Genomic DNA, 17,379 nt, shown 5'->3' with positions numbered 1-17,379 from the left:
CTGCAGAGAGCACAGCTCATCCTATGCCACAAAGCCTTGACTCTCCTCTGCTCCTGAGGGACAGGACCCACATCCAGGTTTCACCAGGATCATGTTCAATAGGACAGTCTTGCTGGCCTTCCCACAGCAAGGCTTTCCAGGCACGTTGCTCTGGAAGATGTGATCCCGACGCTGACGCAACACGGGATGCACATCTGGAATTCAGTCACCCATTAGCAACATTTAAGTCACTGACTTGGGAAAAGGCAGGAGAGACAAAGGGGACAGCTGCCTGTAACAGCAGCTATTTTATCTCCACTCACCTGACCTGTGAGGTCCAGGGGCAATCACACCCCTGTGATTGCCAGTCACTCAACTTCATCTTGCAGGCAGCCCCAGCTGTGTCCATGAGCATTCCCAGGCATGTTGTGCAGCCAAACCCCAGCAGGTTTGTCCCACTGGTGCACGTGGGCAACAACTGGGACCTCAAGCCTGTTGTCAGGGAACAGCCCTACAGCCTACCTGCCCTCCCATCCTGGGCACAAGGAGAGGACACCAAGCAACACACACTGAAATAAAGACAGGGCCCAGAATTTTTAAATAATTTTATAATTTCCTGATGAACTTAGTCTGTGAATAAAAAAAGAAGAAAAAAAAAAAAAGAACAAAGTGTTTATATTATCAAGGCAAAGTTGAATATAACACATTTTCTTTGCAATTTCATTATCCTGTCAGTAACATGACTCCAGCAATAAAACACATACGAGTTGAAGGCAGCGTGTGCACTTGCATCATGGACACCAATGTCTCCCGCTGCTGTCACTTCCAAAAGGAATTCAAGCACACTAGATCCCATCCCTAAAGCCTGCCTCCCCCTCCACTAAAGTGCAACACGTCTCTTCCAAAGCAAATGAGGGATCTGTGTCTGTGGAGGGGATGGGGCATCCCACAGAATTCAACTCCACAGATGATTTGTGAGCTTGGTGTGCAGCTCTCCTCATTCACTGCCTCGGAAGGAAACGGCAATGTACTGTTCTGGTGGGCTTGGAGCAGCATGTTGGGCTAGCACAGAAGTTATTCCCCTGTTTGTGGTCCCATTGGATTCGTCCTCCTCCAGCATCTGGACAAATAAAGGCATCTTACACTAAAGCCTCCCCAGTTATACTGTAGTGAGTGTGTAGTGAGGGCCAAATGCAGCCACCCCTGGGCAGGGAGGGAAGGAGGACTTGGCCTTGTCCACAGAGAGCTGGGAAGATGGGGCAGATAAAAGGAGCAATGTCTACTTCTAAAATTTGGCTTCAAATTTGGTTTTTAAGATAAGCACATTTTATAACAAGTAAGAGTATACATGACCAATAGATCAATTTTTTGCCAGTTTCCAAGTGAAAGAAACCAATGTTTTGAACAGAAAGCCCTACCAAAGCACCAAGAGCCTAATGGGAATACCTACTTAAAAGCAAATAACACTGACTTGATTTTCAAGATCTGAACTAAACTTGCAAAATGGGGACAAACAGCACATGGTTAAGTTTGATAATAAAAATACATTCACTTAATGAAATTCTTTACCTGTGTTCATAGGTAAAGCGATTTGTGAGGATTTATTTTGTTAATCTCACACACCAGTTTAGCCTCATGATGTTCCTTTCAAGCAATGCAAGTCTTTGATGCAACCAGAGCAGAAAGTGGCTGCTGGTCCTTTCCTGCCCCATAATGTGCTTGGGCATGTGACCAACACCAGAGGCAAGGGAATACAACTTTGATAATGAACCTACACACAACTACCTGCACTAGCAGATCTGCACTTGCTCATGTCCCTGGCATCAAGGAGTGGGATGGAGAAAACAGAAAATTTGGCTAAAGCATTTGGCCCATTCACACCAGTGGTTCCCATCTTAGGGGACATCTGGTGTTGATAACTGTTACCAGAAAAGATTGACTTCCAAAATACTGTTTCATTCTGCCCATTTCTGTCTTACACATGTACAGTATAAACCTGGGAAAGCAGGAATTTATACAGGGTTTGTAACATTTCCTAAGAGGCCAAGCTGCCTTGGACCTCAAAAGCCTGTGAAAGGCAACTGGTTATAATTATAAGCCCACAAATCCTTTTCCATACAATCCCGAGAGGAGGAGTCACGGCTTTGTTGCTTCTTTACTTGAATTCCTTTTAATGACATTTATTTTTATATATTTTTAAAAACACATCTTTTTCAGTTCTACTACTATCTTTTGTTTCAAACCGACAATAGACACACATTGTTGGTAACTGCCCCAGCCTTAGGACCACACAGACAATATCGACAAGCAGAAAACAAAACAGGAAAAAACACCCCTGAAAAAGTCAGGGGAGATACTGATGACAGGGTTACAGCACTCACCACACACACTGGAAAAAGTCAGGATTTCTGAGTTTATGCTTTTGACACTAAAAAGTTTTGAAACAGTTTTTCTCTTTTTTTTTTGTTTTTGTTTTAAAAATAGTCAGCGGATACAGCCATTTTGTTCAGAAGGATCTGCTGTTGTGTAAGGTTCCTTCCATTTATGTGGAAAAAACAATTAAAAACATCATTTTGTTTTAAAAAAAACCCTGACACTCCTCTTCCTCACCATGCAGATGAGAGGGGTCAGCAGAGTTGGCCTTGCCAGGCACGATGCCCCCGATGCCCCGTGCCCGGCCCTCCCACCCTGCTGGCTCTGCTGGGGCAGTGTTGGTTTTTCCAGAGCCTTCCACGGCCTCGTCAGGTCCCTCTTCCAGTGGGGGTTGAGCTGAGGAGAAGCTTCCTTTCAGTATCAGATGCCTTGGTTGTACTCTTTTCCTTTAGCATTTCACTGGAGTCATTTCAGGGATATACACATTTTTGTATGTAGTGACATTTTTGCTTTGCAACCGTATCAGTGCATGACTCCAGATCCTCTGTAAAGACCCCTGCAGTGGCAGCAATTGGCAATTAGTACAGGAGTGGGGACCCTCATCAGATGTAAAAATTTCCCAACAAATTGAGCACTAGCAGCAGGCCAGATGGGAATTACAGGGCAAATGAAAAGAGGTGCCCCTTTGCTTCAACAACCAGGGTTATCTCTACAAGACTGATGATGTCTGTGCTCCCTTGTGCAAATTTCAGAGCCCTGAAGTACCAGGAAATTTCTGAGAGAAGGCATATTCCAGCTGTGCAACGAGAAACGGCGCACGCGGTTCCGCGCATCACGTTGGACCTTCACCTTCCCTCCCCAGGACTTGGCAAAAACTGGATATTCCAAAGAGGGTTTGGCATTTTCTGGAGTGAAAGCTGGTTAAAGGCAGTCAAAATGAGAGAGAATACTTAGAGCTTCATCTGGGAGCATGCCAGGTAATTCTTCTCCCAATGGCAAACAGGGCTCATGTCCTCACCCTGCAATTCTAGTGTTGTGTCCTTTTAGTGTTTTACATGAGGTTGGATTCAGAGGAAAATATGGACTTGGACTTGTGGATATCATGAACAAGTGTGGTTGCAGTGTCAGCTTTTACAGTGTACGTGGGCTTCAGAGGCTTCAGTTATTTTTTAGCCCAAACCCTGCCAAAATGACCTACTTAATTTTCTACAAACAGCTCCTGAGTCCTTGCATCTCTCAGTTTCTCTGCAAATGACAGCTCAGAAGAAAAAGAAAGAATATTAAAGCAGTTAAAACTTTCACAGCTCCTATAGCAAATGGAACTTCATTCAACAGGAGAAGAAAAAGCAAACTTCCCCAGGGTCCCTGGGAAGGGGCCCTGATTTCCTCGAGCTGCTGGTAGGAAACTGTCTGCATCTGCCTGGCTGCTGACACTTGGGAATAAGATCTTAAAAGAGCAGTGGTGGGTTAGGCAACTGGATGAGCAATGCAGGGTATGCCACATATGGCCCTTCTCCCATGTGCCTCATATGCAACTCCAGGATGGGTTATGAGAATAAAATCCCTTTGTTGCCTTAAGGCCAATGGTGTGGCACTCCATACGAGTGAAAAGAAAAAGCTTTCAGTGGTCACATTCAGCATTAAATTGTGGCCAGCAGTACCTCCCAAACCCCAAAGTTCCTCAAGCTATTCACAGGATCTCTGTCAACAGAGGATCAGAGAGGTTACCCGAAATAGTTCAATGGAGATCAAGTCAGATCAAGACTATTCCTAAATGAGATCTGCTCCTTCCCTGAAAGCACTTCACAGAGGTCTAAGACCAATCTTTAAGATGGGAAACCTACAAGACCTAGGAGATAACAGTGGTTAACGAGAAAAATCACCAGGGCCCAACAATTCAGATGGAAGAAACAGCAGGTGTGTGGCTGGCAGATAAAGGACCAAATGGCCAGCGTGAAAACCAGCCAGGCTTGACAAATCCTCCCTGGGAAGAGGCCAGGAGATGTGTAAACAGCGAGCTTCACCCGGCTGCTGGTGCACAGATCCTGCACACGCTGCCCTGACAGCACCAGGCCTTTGGCTGGGGCACTTTGGACTATAGAGATGCAGCCACAAGCTGAGTTAGAGATGCTGAAGAAGCAGCAGCACTTCCCTGCAATGTGTGGGCAATGCAGTAAAGCCAGGGAATTGAAATAACAGCCTGAAGTGATCACCCCTCACTCCCATCCCCTCCCCCTGCCCCTGCCTCCAGCAGAAACACTATCAAGGAACATCTCAGTAAGAGGTTTACAAGCAGGAGCCATTTGAACCATCAATAAGGGAAATTCCACAGCTTCTCACAGAGGAAGGATTGTTTTACAGCAGGGAACCAGGGCAGCTGGAGATTTGACCATATAAGTTAATGAGAGAGTCAGGAGGGGCGGCGGTGGCCGATGATGCCGGGCTGATGGCTCTGATGCTTTTACAGGCAGCATTAAATTCCTGGAGTGAGTAATTAGGGGTGATGAAGAAAATGCAAGAGGAAAGATTTCAAAACAACAGCTCCTATCGAAACGTGCTGACTCAAAGAATGGGACCAAAGGGGTGGCTCTGGGATGAGGCAGGGCCCAGCAGTGGTACAGTCACTGTCTGCTGCCCTTCCGGCATTCCCCCCTTCCACACATCCAGGTTCCCATCGCTCCCCTCACACACCACACAACAAAAAAAAAAGCTTCAGACACAGGCTGCTATTACAGGAAGAACTAAAGTTAGCTCTCCTGATTTACAAAGCACTGGTAATTCCAAAAGAATTGGAAAAAGAGTGATTTGCCTCTTCTTTTGAGACTTCTTCCTTGACACCCTGGCTATGAATGCAGCTCCTTCTGCTTAATTATCACAGTAGAATCAATGGGGATGGGATTTATTTTAAATTAGATAGTTTTCAATAGAGTATACAGGTACATGAGGTTTCAGTTTTACCCAATTTTCACTGCTTGTTTGGGAAAAAACTACAAGGTACATCTTCCCTTGCTCAAACTTTTGCTGATCTCCTTTCTGTTGGAAGCAATTGGTCACTTCTAAAGATAAAAACAAGGTGTGAAAGACCTGCAGGAGAGCTGTGCTGTGGATCCCAGAGATGTAAGAAATGCAGCTTTCTTGAAAAGGCCTGGAACATTTTCCTTAGCAAAACAGCTAAGTGATTAAGCTGAAAATGTAGTAAGCTATATGGAATTAAACTGCAGGCTCTGAATGGGAGGTTTACTGAGAAGATTCATCATTAGCTATTGACTAGAAAACCAAGATATCTTCCACTGCTGTGTTATTTGGTCTCCTTGTGCCTTCCCCTCACTCTCTGAAGTAAGATGAGCCAGTCAAAGGGAGCAGCTCCTTTAGGGAGCACATGGGGACATGTTACAGGGCTCTGTCCTGCAGATGCCCCCAGACACACATAACCACTGGCAGCCAGGAAAAAACCTGTCTCCCCATTAATGCATAGTCCAAGAATGAACACCCAAGTCCTACTCATAAAATAGGATTTCTGACTTGCTACCAAACTGCAGACAAACTGATCTGGGATTTCAGGTCATATTACCTATCAGCAGGAGCTGTAACGAGTGTCAAAGGTGGATGGGAATAAAACTAAGGCCTCTCATATACACAGAAGAATTGCACTGGTTTAAGTAAAGCTGTGATTTTACACCTATCTACTCAGCTGGGTGCCAACTCCAGCAGAGATGCTCCTCTTCATAAGAGTTATTGCTCTGAACTCAAACTCATTCCTCCTAAGTGAAAGCTAAACCAAAATAAATTAAGTTATAATTATAGTAAGAAATATGCTACTGGTTTACCTAACTCAGCTTTAAAATTATACTTTTAAGCTAAATGATGCAAATTTCTCATTTACAGAATGCTTAAGACTATTCTGATGACAGTCAGTGATCACAAAGTCATAGCCTGAAAAACTGGACAAACTGTACAAGTTAAAGCTGGGAACTGACCTGTTGACCACACCTGCTTGAAGAGAGAGAGCTCTCTATAAAGTAAGAACATAGGAGACACAGACCTAAGATGAGAAACCTCATCTAAAACCCCCCAAAAATCAAAAGATGAAAACACTCACCTCAAAAAATGGCCCACCTAGCAATTCAGAGTCAGACCAGTGAACAATCAAATTCCAAGTTAAGTAAACAGAAAGTACCAGTATGCCTACCTTTTCACCCAGCTGCTAGAAGAAATGACTAACAGGAGCAAGGAGGGAAACTTTCCTTTCCTCACTCTGTTTTTTAAGAACATAAGAAGCATTGAGACAGGCAGCAAGACCTGAGCTAGCTGATGCTGGCCAGCCATGAGCCATAATCAGAGCACACTCAGGTTTGGTTTTAGCACTATGAAATTCAGGCTTTCAGCTTTCATGAAAATAAAAAAAAAACAGGAAGGAGGAAAGCAGACAAGAAGGAAAAAGCAATATATTAATGAAAGGTGAGGGCTACTCTCCTGCAACCTCATGGAGAACTAGAGCTGCTTGTGTTCAGTGGATCCCCTCTTCTTTGCTCAGTAGACTTGGAAGAGCTCTGCTTAGCTGTATCCAAAAGTCACCACCAACAAAGTCAATGGGGAATTGGATTCTAAAGTAGAAAGGCAGTGAGAAGATGAATATAAAAATGGCTGAATAATCATAGACTGGAAGAACCTAGAGAGGATGTACTTTTTCGAAGGGTGGTTTTTTTTTGCCTTTGTTATCTTTGTCAGAGGTGCACCAGGAGTTTCTATTCCGCGTTCTTTCACATTGCTCTCCACTCCCATGGCTCCGTGGGCTGCCTGGCTTGGCCACTGGTGTGCTGCTCCGTGGGCTGGTGGCCGAGGTCACGAGGACTCCTCGAGGGCGTTGACGACCTGCTCCAGGATGTCGGGGCAGTGATCCGCGATCTGCTGCAGGATGGCGTTGGCAAACTCCTGCAGCTCCAAGCTCTCCCTCTCCCCCTTCTCCAGCTCCTTGTGCAGCTGCAAGGACACACAGAGACACGGTCAGCCCCTGCTCTGAACTGTGCTCACCAGGCTCGGCCACACCACCACTTTGGGAAGGGAACTAACAGAGGTGAGGTGGCATTTGCGTTTCCTGAAAAATCCCTTCGCCCAGGATTTTTCTCCTGGGAAGCTGAGAAGCCTCAGAGAAAAAGGAAAACAATCCTTATCTCATTTGCTTCTCCTGTTTGTGCTCATCTGGAATGTGTTTGGAGATTGTTTACCCACAGGTGATTGTTTCATTGGGTTCTGCTGTGAGTTGTTTTCACTCTTTGGCCAATAAGGGCCAAGCTATGTCATTATTATCTTTTTAGCATTCTGTAAGTATTTTTTAATATAATATAGTATCATGAAATAATAAATCAGCCTTCTGAGAACATGGAGTCAGATTTATTGTTCCTTCCTTTGTCTGGGGGAAACACAAATAGAATAAGGTGACACGTGCTGGGCACTTCCAGCACCTGCATCTCCCCTTGGTGACCCTGTCACCCAGAACTGAATGCTCTCTATCCTCTTTATTTCACTTTTTCATTCTACAGGACCAGGTTTGTCACCTTCCCAGTAAAGACCAGGTCCACATGATTTAACTACTCCTGAATACATTGTGCTATGGGAAATATAAGAAAAACTTCCTCTGTAGAATGTTTTTCTGAAGGCAACCATATTCCAGGAGCAATACAGCAGCTTGCTAGTGTGCTGCTGTAAATAAGTTTGACTTTTATTCATGAACAATGGAATGTTCCATAGGTCATTACTTGAGAATTATTCCTGATCTGAAATCAATAGGAATGTCACATAGTTATACATAATGCACCCAAAGTTAACCAGAACTCTATTTTCCCCAAGAAATTACTAATTTTCAGAAACTCTCTTTCCTAACTCAGTCAGAAGATGACTATACACAATTGCAGTGGAACATACACGATTTTTGTTTACTAACTCTGCATTTCCTGTTGGGTCATTCGTTCTTCAGATCCCTATAATTGGCTCAGAACGGAACACAGAATTTCAAACTTTATATTATTCACTCTGTCTACAGTTTATAAACAGTTTCTCCAACAAGTGGTGTCCCAAACCATGTCACACAACATATGCAAACACAGCTTTCTGCTTTGAGCCTAATGCCATTGCCAGATTTAGGGGCCCAGAGAGTCTTAATAAAGAGCAGGAAACATCTGCCTTTAGTAACCTGCTTAGCTGCCCAGCAATTGGTAAAGTCCATGCTGGCCTGTGAACTGTGCAAAATCCCAAGGAAGGCTGTAATTTGTGCAAGCATTTTAGGGATTACTGTACTCACAGTGGTCTAAGGACCTCAGAGAACAAGGAGAAGCAGCGTCCCTTACTGGGTCAGATGATATGGATAGACAGATTGGATAAGCTTTCAAGCAGACAGCCCTGCCCGGTGCTATACACCAAAAAAGCTCTTTCATTTGTTTAGTGATAGGATTTTCTTGTAATGAAGTATATTTCCTATAAATACAAGACAAGCATATATGCAGCAGGTACATCCACCTCAGATGGATTCTGAAGCTTATTTCCAGCTTCTGAAGCCAAAGTTCTTTGTCACTTTCAGCTGCTGTGAGCAACCATCTTATCTTATTTGAACCTTCTTTTAAATTTTGTATGGTTTAAAAAAATTTAATATTATCTGTCAGTTCTGTAACATTTCTTATTTCTAACTGATTAGTATTTTTATTGGAACTCTACTATGTTAATACAAGACATGGAAATAATGTCAAACTGGCATCTTTCATGCCTGAAGGGATAACTGTTCATCAGTATACAAATTTGTTGATCTGTGTTTGGCACTGCTGTAACACTACTCAATGCAGGTTTTAAAAAGAGAGAACTATCAGGCAGCAGCACAGCAGGGATCATTTTACCACTTTAAGAGCACAATGCAGTGGCAAAGGTTAGATTTCTACAGCTAAAATTCTAATCAGACACAACAGCATGTCTCTGTTTAGTGATGGTATCAAGCAAAGCACAGCAGATTGTTTCTGCAAGAAACACTGCTTTAAAACAAACAGCCTAAGAATGACTATGAAATAAATAAAAATGCTTTTTAAGAAAGTCATGGTGCAGGCTTCTGTAGACAAAAGTGTGAGAAAGGAAATTAAAAGGGCAAGTGTGCTACACTGCTCCCTTTACTAGGCAGGGTAGCATATAGTAAATTATTGGGGCTTTGCATGCTGAATGTTAGTTTAATGTGTTCTTATGTGCTTTGTTCCTACTGGCTGCTGCACTCACAGAACAGCCAAAGGAACCCGAGAGGGGCTCCTGCCAAGAATCACAATGCAAAGGCAACCTGATCCTGCTCTGTGGAGTGACATGAGCTGGGAGTGGGGAAAAGAAAGGGAGGGGAGCACTCTGGGCTCAGGCAGGGCTCTGGGGGAGAAAGGGGGGGCTCAGCAGTAACCCATAATGGCTCAGGAATGGCAGGCTGTGGATGGGTGATCAGCCTGTTCCAGCAGCCTGGCAGAGGCATTAGCCAGGAACCTACAATGGATGGAAAGGTCCAGTCAGCAAAGCAGGACTGAGAGAGTCAGAACAAGCAGCCATGAGTGGTGCTGGATGTTAAAAGCCAGGGACTGGGATTCAGGGACTGCTTCTGGGTTGTAAGCCTGGTGAGATCCCAGGTGTCCCCAGGTACAGCAGCCTGCAAACCACCCCACCCCTGGTGCAGTCCTGGGAATGCTCTGAGCCTACAACTCTGAGAGAGGGCTGCCTTGTGCCTTCTTGGGCCAGCACAAAGATTGCATGGTGCCATCCATCAGAAGGATGGGAGGCCATGGAGCTGGGAGAGAGCAAGTAACAGGAGAAGCAGCCAGCGATATCCTTATCTGGCACCTGCAAGGGTCCTGAGCTCTCAGTTCACAGCAGGAGAACCAGGAGAGGGCAGTGTTAGCAGGGAAAGCAGAGGTCCTGCACCACCTCCAACTGCCCAGCCAGCATCCCTTTTCCTGGCCTTTCAGCCAAATCCTCCAGGTGAAGCTCCAGGAAAGGACAAAGCAATTAAATTAATGAAATATTAAAGCACCTGAAAGAGACTGAACTTCAAAATGGAAAGAGGGTTGGTGGACAAAGAAGAATCCTGCGGGATGTTGTCTTCAGTGGGGCAATACTGCACCATCAGTGAAGTCTCATGCTCTACTAGTCAGCATTTATGTATTTATAAGATGCCTTTAAAATCAAGATAAGCCCAACAAAAGAAGCTGATGCCAAAGCTAATAAATCAAATGCAACCAAACAAAAGCAATCAACTTAACCAGAGGAAGAAAATATTTCCAAGAAGAGAGTTTTTGACCATCAAGAGCCCAAAAGGAGATGGCTCTGAATGCTGAAGGCCAGCAACAATACTTTACAAATTAGCACAGACAGAAAGTCTACACAGCTGGCTGGCAGATGTCTGTGATGAAACGTCTTTGGAAAAATAGCAATGATAGCCTTGAGTTGAGTTTGCTAGCTTCAGAACAGCAAGATTTAATAATGTGATTCCTGCTTCAACAAAGACATCTTAATTGACTCTAGGGCTGGTGGCAGCATTTCTAGAGCAGGGATATCATCCCCATTGACGTCACTGCTCTCGGCAGCAGCCGGGAGCAGCACACGTCAGCCCTCCATCCACCAAGGAGAACATCCAGCTCCCAGTGCCATAGCTGGATTCACCTGGATGTTTCAAAGAACAAATTTTAGGTAAGTTGCTCTGAAAGTATTAATTGCTCTGAAAGTATTAATATCTGCTCCTGGTTTCCTAGATTTTTCCAGTTCTGCTCCTGGTTTCCGAGATTTTTTTTCTTGTGAATGCAAGCTGACATGGTGTTATCCTCCCCCTCCCATTTTTCTATGGAAATCAAGAAATGTGAACAATCCTTTTTTGTTGGCATTTCCATTTGAGGATATGGGGAGATTCGCATACTTGCCTCAAAGAAATGACCAAAAATGAGAAGGCAAAGTCAGATATGTTTTTTGTCCAGTTGATGACAAGTAAGAATAGACAGCTCAGAAAGGAAAGGACAGCAAGGACCCCAGAAGTGCTTAACAGTATTTATCTTTGGACAGAACAACAGAAATGGCCTTCAGCATCTCAGGGGAAAGAAAGCTTGCAGATAATCTGCTATAGATTCAGACACTTTTCAGCACTGCTCCTTCCTTCCTGTGTTTAGAGCAAGTCACGATAGGAATAATTTTCCATTTATAGTTAAACTCCATCACTGGAAAAAAATCCCTAACAATTCACCATGAATTTAGCTTCTCTGTTCCAAGATATTTCAGAACTTAAAGATTAGTAGATATTCAGAGTCATATGAATGATTCATAAGAGGATAACTTCATGGTTAAGAAATAGGAATGCTATGGTTTTATCTGCAAACTGGGTGAATTGTGCTGCTGCTCTGCAGAACCTTTGTGGCCTCTGCTTTTCCCATAATGCAAACAAGGCATAATTAAGCTAAGATTCTTTAAAACTTTTTATACTCCTCAGTGTGATTTTTGCCTCATTAACAATTCCACAGAAACATTGATGAAAAAGGGAAACACAGAAAAACTGGTATCTCATCTTGGGCTATGGACAGTAAACCTGAATGCAGAATATGAAGAGCTTTGTAGAACAGCACAAAAACAATGATAGTGGAGAACTTCTCTAATGATACAATACCATAAAGAGGATATAAATTAGGATAGGATAGGATATAAATTTAGGATATAAATTTATGTTTTTCCAAAGTTCAAGTGTTTCTGCATCAGGGTATGGTTAGTCTGAAAAATATATTTAGAGCAGAAAGTAATACAAGTAAGCATCAATAAGAAACTACACTGATTTAATCTGAACCTTTGTTTTGTCTCCAGTTAAACTTCACTGTAGCTCGGGCAAATGGTCAAGAGCTTTTGCATCTACCCAAACAAACCAGTGTAAATACAAGTGTTTGATGCAGTGAGAGCTAATTACATATAAATCTTTATTTCTCAACTATGTACCTATAAAAGAGCCCAAAGAAAGGGTTACGAGTATGGAAATCCAGTCTGACAAATTTTAAAATCAAAAGAAGAAAAAATTTTAATGTAAACCCTTAAATATTTCTGCTCTATCTGGAAATTTGGGGTTTATGTTAGCTCTTTCAAAATACTTAAAAACCATGCATTTAAAAATTAAAGGAAGATTTCAAATGAAACAGTCTTGTCTTTTTAAACAATATCAACAATGCACATTGCCCATTTTTATTTGTGCATGGAATTACTAATTTTAATTAAAATATATACTATCCATCATTAACATTAGCTATTCCTAACTTGAAAAGAGATATAAAGCCAAGCAGAATCTACAGCAGTAGCTCAGCATCAGGAGATGCTGCACAAAGCTGCCACAAGGAGCACGGTGTCCGAGCAAGGGCCAGAGTAACAGAATTTACTACCAAGAGCAAAACATGAGGAGAGGGGAGCTGGCCTTGAGAAAAGAAGGGAGCAGCCTGGGGTTGTACCTTCTGCTTGTAGGGACTGCTTCTAATGAGACCACTCTCATTTTCTGACACACCACACACACACAACACTCTTGATGATGTCCTGAAATCAGTGGTTTTCCTTTTATATCTCTTTTCAAGTTAAGAGTTGTTAATGTTCCTGATTTATAGCATGTATTGTAATTAATATTAGCAATTTAATGGAGAAATAAAAATGAATGATGTCATGGCATTATGGCCATGGCTAACTCCCAGATAACACTTGGGATTTTAACCAGTATTTAAGAACTATGACACTGTTCTCATCCTCACCCAAACCATTAAATATAAAAGTTTTAAATACTTTATAATGTAACAATTTTAGAGAATTCCCATATCCATTGCTCTCTCAACCAAACTCAGGAAATAGATTTGCACGTGAAGAAGGATATAAATTGTTGCAATTATTACTTCTAATTTCTAACAGAGACCAGAAGTGGACTGTTTAACTTTAAAATACATTATGCATTCCCATAAGATTACAAATTAAAAATAAATGACATAAATCAAGTGGGGGAAGATAACAAGCTAATAGAAGAGCAGTCAGAGAAGGAAGACAAGGGTAAACTCTGAAGTAACAGAGTAATTTAGAATGACTAAATGCAAATCATAGCAGAGTAATTTCTTTACAGAAACCAAGTAAGTTGAGTAATTCCTCACAGATGACACAAGAACACAAGCAGAACCTGAACAAGTACACAGGATGTTTATAAAATGACTATTTCTACTTTAGTGTAAAGTTTATCCCACTTGCAATATTGTTTGTGTAACAAATCAAAATATGTGTTGAATATTTTCAGGATTTAACAATCAAATATGCAGTTTTAAAATGAAATTTGACAGCTACAGGTATGAGGTTTGGTGTCCTTTCCTACAGAAAGCTTACCATTGCTCTGTGGAGGCTGACATGAGAATTAAGTGCAAGGTAAAGGTTGCTCCTTGGAACCAAGCCATGCCTCTTTAGCTGACACAGCAGGTTCTGACTGCTTCAGTGAAGTGACATTATCACCCTTTTCCTTCCTCTGCTTTAGGCAGCTGAGCAGAAAAGGCATTCCTGATTTCTTGGGAGAGGATCAGTAAGCAGGAATCCCTAGAAGGTCTGTGCTTGGCTGAAGCTGGTGCACAGGGAAAGGGAAGAAAACCTTCCTGCACAACAAAGGCTCTTGGATGATCATTAAGATTTTCCAGAAGTGCCTTTCTCTGTAACTCCCACCAAAGCAGGCACAGGTGCAACACTTGGTAGTGGGGTGAGACCAGCTCCCACAGCAGGTGACTTCTGAGAGAGCCTCTGGTGGAAATGTACCTGCCCAGGTCTCCAAGACTGCTGCTGATGCCCAGGTCACAGTGCAAATGCTGCCAGAAATACCTCTGGAGGAGGAGAGGTTGAGTGTGCATGGAACAAATGGTGCTTAAGGGCCAGCAGAAGCTGGCAGGACCCCCAGCAGCCTGAGGAAACCAGGACATGCTGGAAATGGCTGGAAAGAGCCAGAGGGAAAAATGCCTCCTACACCTAGGGTTAAGAAAATTATTTTAATTGTATAGATCTTGTGTTGGATGAAATATTTTTTCCAAATATCAGTGTAGGACCTTTTGAAAATAAGAAATTCTCTGTAATACAAGGTTCTGCATATTTACAGCTGGATTTGAGGTGCTAAGAAACATTGCTGATAGTCCTTAAGCTATTAACAAACCTAATACTGCTGCCTGCTTCTAATATCTGGTTGCCCTGGGTTTTTTGGCTCTTTTTACTTTCTCACACTGCTGCCTCTCAACCCCAGTGCAGTGCACCACCTCTGACACACTGAAGTGAGGATTTTCAGCAAATTCCAGTTTCTATTCCATTCTATTTTTTTTTTTTTTTTGGTACGTACAGATAAGAGCAAAACAAAACCCAAACTATAAATAAAAGTGTGGACTGTATAATTATGTTCTTAATGCCATTTCCTTTCATAAAGGACTAAAATCCCACACTTACAGGCAAACTATCTGAAATGTGAAACAGAGCAGTCATTCTAGAGCTCAAGGATATTAACATAATGATACCTCTAGGACAAAGTGAAAGAAAATATGGTATTTAATAGAAATTGCTAGGATAATGCAATTATTTATAATGAATGAATGGAATTTTTATTTCTGAGTGTCAAGACTTGGAACATTCCTCTTTGCTTCTGGTAACTTCAGTTTTTTAATAAGAAAAGTCAAATAGGACATGAACTAGTTGAAGGATGACAGTTCCAGAAACAGTACTGGGTAGCTTATTTGGGGACATTGGGTCAGAACTGACTCAAAGGGACATTTTCCACCACAGGAATAATTTAATAGCATGGTTCTGAGCTCTATAGATCATTTACTGTCCACAAATTAGTCTGATATATTATTTTAGATTAGGTTTTGAGACACCATATACTCATAAGTACTGGCTCCAGTTCTTCATTACAAATGGAGCAAAATTTTACTACAATAAGTCAGCCAACACACCATCTTTGACAAAATGCCAACAAAGAATGATACAGCATCTTGGCCCCACAGCTTGATTACAATCAATCTTCCCCAGGGGTGTGGTCACAGCCCCAAGCCTGACAGAGTTCAAGAAGTGTTTGGATAATGCTCTGAGGCACCTGTTGTGATTCCTGGGAATGTCTTGTGCAGGGCTAAGAGTTGGATTCAATGATCCTTGTGGGTCCTTTCCAACTCAGCATTTCTGTAATCAGCTGAAGTCACCAAGGACTATCACTGAACTTAATGGTAGTGTCGAGACACTATTATGGATAAGAGGCACCAATTACCAGTCAGACTTGGAGACTACAAAATTATTTATGTGGCAACAAATTCCCCTTAGATCCATGGTGTTGATGCTGGCAGATATTCTTCCAACAGCTATTTGTACTTGAGTTACTGTGGGTCACCGTGGGTGCACTAGAAGAGTGAGAAGGTTAAATCTACTCCACACACCAGTTGTATCTACCAAAAGAAAACTTCTGCTGGTTGTACCTGAACCTCTCCAGCAGGGATGAAAGATCTACCAAGTATATTTGTTATGATGAAACATAGCAAACCAGCCTTTGTCAATAAAAGTTGCTGCAGAGGGAAATAACAGCTCCAAAACCAACAGGATGAAAACGATTCTTAAGTATTTATAAAAAAAACCTCAAAGCAACCAAACCAAACTAGGTAATCTCATTGGTGAGAAGTGGCTACGTTGGCATCATGCTTAAATGTTATTGGTGTTGGTTAAATGTATCCTCCCTAATCATGTTAGCACTTCTTAACACTCAAGGGGATTAATTTTTTCCCACTGAGGCTTGTAAAGCATTATCTACAGAAGATCATATTAGAAGGGACAGGAGTGAATTTAATGCACTGGATTTGAGGTAATTTATAAAACTCATTAAAATTCCAAAGATGCAAAATGGGTATTCTGTGATGGGTTTCTGCAAATCTGGATTCCCACCCCCCATGGGAATACTTTAAACACAAAGGAAACTCTGCAGCTAGAAACAGAAAAGCTCCATGGCTTAAATGAAAAGTCTGCTTTGTAAATTGAAATATATCATTAGTTTGTGTTTTGCAACTGAAGCTTCTTAAATACCATCTGAGTGAGTATGGGAAAGCAGAGGAGACAGCTACATTTTATTTTAGCTGACATTATTTATCCTTGGGAATCGTGAATGGAGAAGTAACTTTAAACAACTGTGGTGACAGCAGTGCAGAATTAAGACAATAATGTGAGAGGATGGAAAAAGAATTCTTTTCTCTTTGCAGAACAACTTAGGTAATTCCCTTTTCTCACAATTTCTCACAGTGCTTTCTTTACTGTGTAACCCACAAATGTTGCTCATGGACTACCAAAGTTTTAATGGGAAATATTATTTTTGAGCCTACTATTCAGAAGAATTTCACAAAGAAAGCTTTTCCTATTTTCTTTACCCACATCTCTTGATAGCAAAGAGCAAATACCAACAATCCTTATTATACATGAAGACAACCACAGCTATAATTAATGAGGCAATTTATTTCAGTGATATCCAAACTTTGCCCATATCCACTCTCATTTTCAGAGGTGCCTCCCATACATGCTTACAGGTTTTGTCACCCACTGCTTCATCCCAATCTGACAGACAATGTGCCTCATGTTTTGATTTATACCAGAGGAGCTGTCAGGCTTTAATACAGGAGGATGGCATGCAGAAACTGAACAAATTTTAATCCTGTATCAGTGATTACAGAAGCCTGGAGGCTCTGAAGGGAAAAGGAATGTGTCATACCTGTAGAGGCAAATGCAGATATTGTGGGAGGCACACAGCACATGCTAAAACAGTGAAAGGATGAAGACAGGTACAGAAAGAGAGCATGACTGCTGTGTACCATCTCAGCCCTGTTACAGGCAGATTTATCTCCAGAGGTCTGCTCTTTTTGAATTTTCAGACATGCTTCTGTTGGTTTCCTGCAATTTCACTGCTCTCTCCAATTTCTGAATCAAAATTCAGTCTTGAGTCGAAAGTTCCAGGAAGTTTTAAGATCACAAAGGAAG

At 42.1% G+C, this 17,379-nt stretch overlaps 1 protein-coding gene and 1 long non-coding RNA gene across 4 annotated transcripts in view; one reads left to right on the top strand and one right to left on the bottom strand.

Moving 5' to 3' along the window:
• Positions 1-570: 570 nt before the first annotated feature.
• Positions 571-17,379, bottom strand: part of ERC1 (ELKS/RAB6-interacting/CAST family member 1) — a 279,402-nt gene continuing 262,593 nt past the window's right edge. For all 3 annotated transcript variants that reach the window (XM_030237938.2, XM_030237939.2, XM_050984981.1), the window contains one exon: positions 571-7,332. In XM_030237938.2, coding sequence (XP_030093798.1) covers positions 7,195-7,332 — 138 coding nt within the window. In that variant the 3' untranslated portion in view covers positions 571-7,194. The remainder of the gene's footprint in view (positions 7,333-17,379) is intronic.
• Positions 10,971-17,379, top strand: part of LOC127060786 (uncharacterized) — a 34,655-nt gene continuing 28,246 nt past the window's right edge. Inside the window, exon 1 of the long non-coding RNA XR_007780094.1 lies at positions 10,971-11,049. This is a non-coding gene — a long non-coding RNA (uncharacterized LOC127060786). The remainder of the gene's footprint in view (positions 11,050-17,379) is intronic.

The sequence above is a fragment of the Serinus canaria genome, chromosome 1A (assembly GCF_022539315.1).
Source record: "Serinus canaria isolate serCan28SL12 chromosome 1A, serCan2020, whole genome shotgun sequence".
NCBI classification, from domain to species: Eukaryota; Metazoa; Chordata; class Aves; order Passeriformes; family Fringillidae; genus Serinus; species Serinus canaria.
The sequence above is the reverse complement of the archived record's forward strand: the minus strand, read 5'-3'. Positions and strand labels throughout refer to the sequence as shown.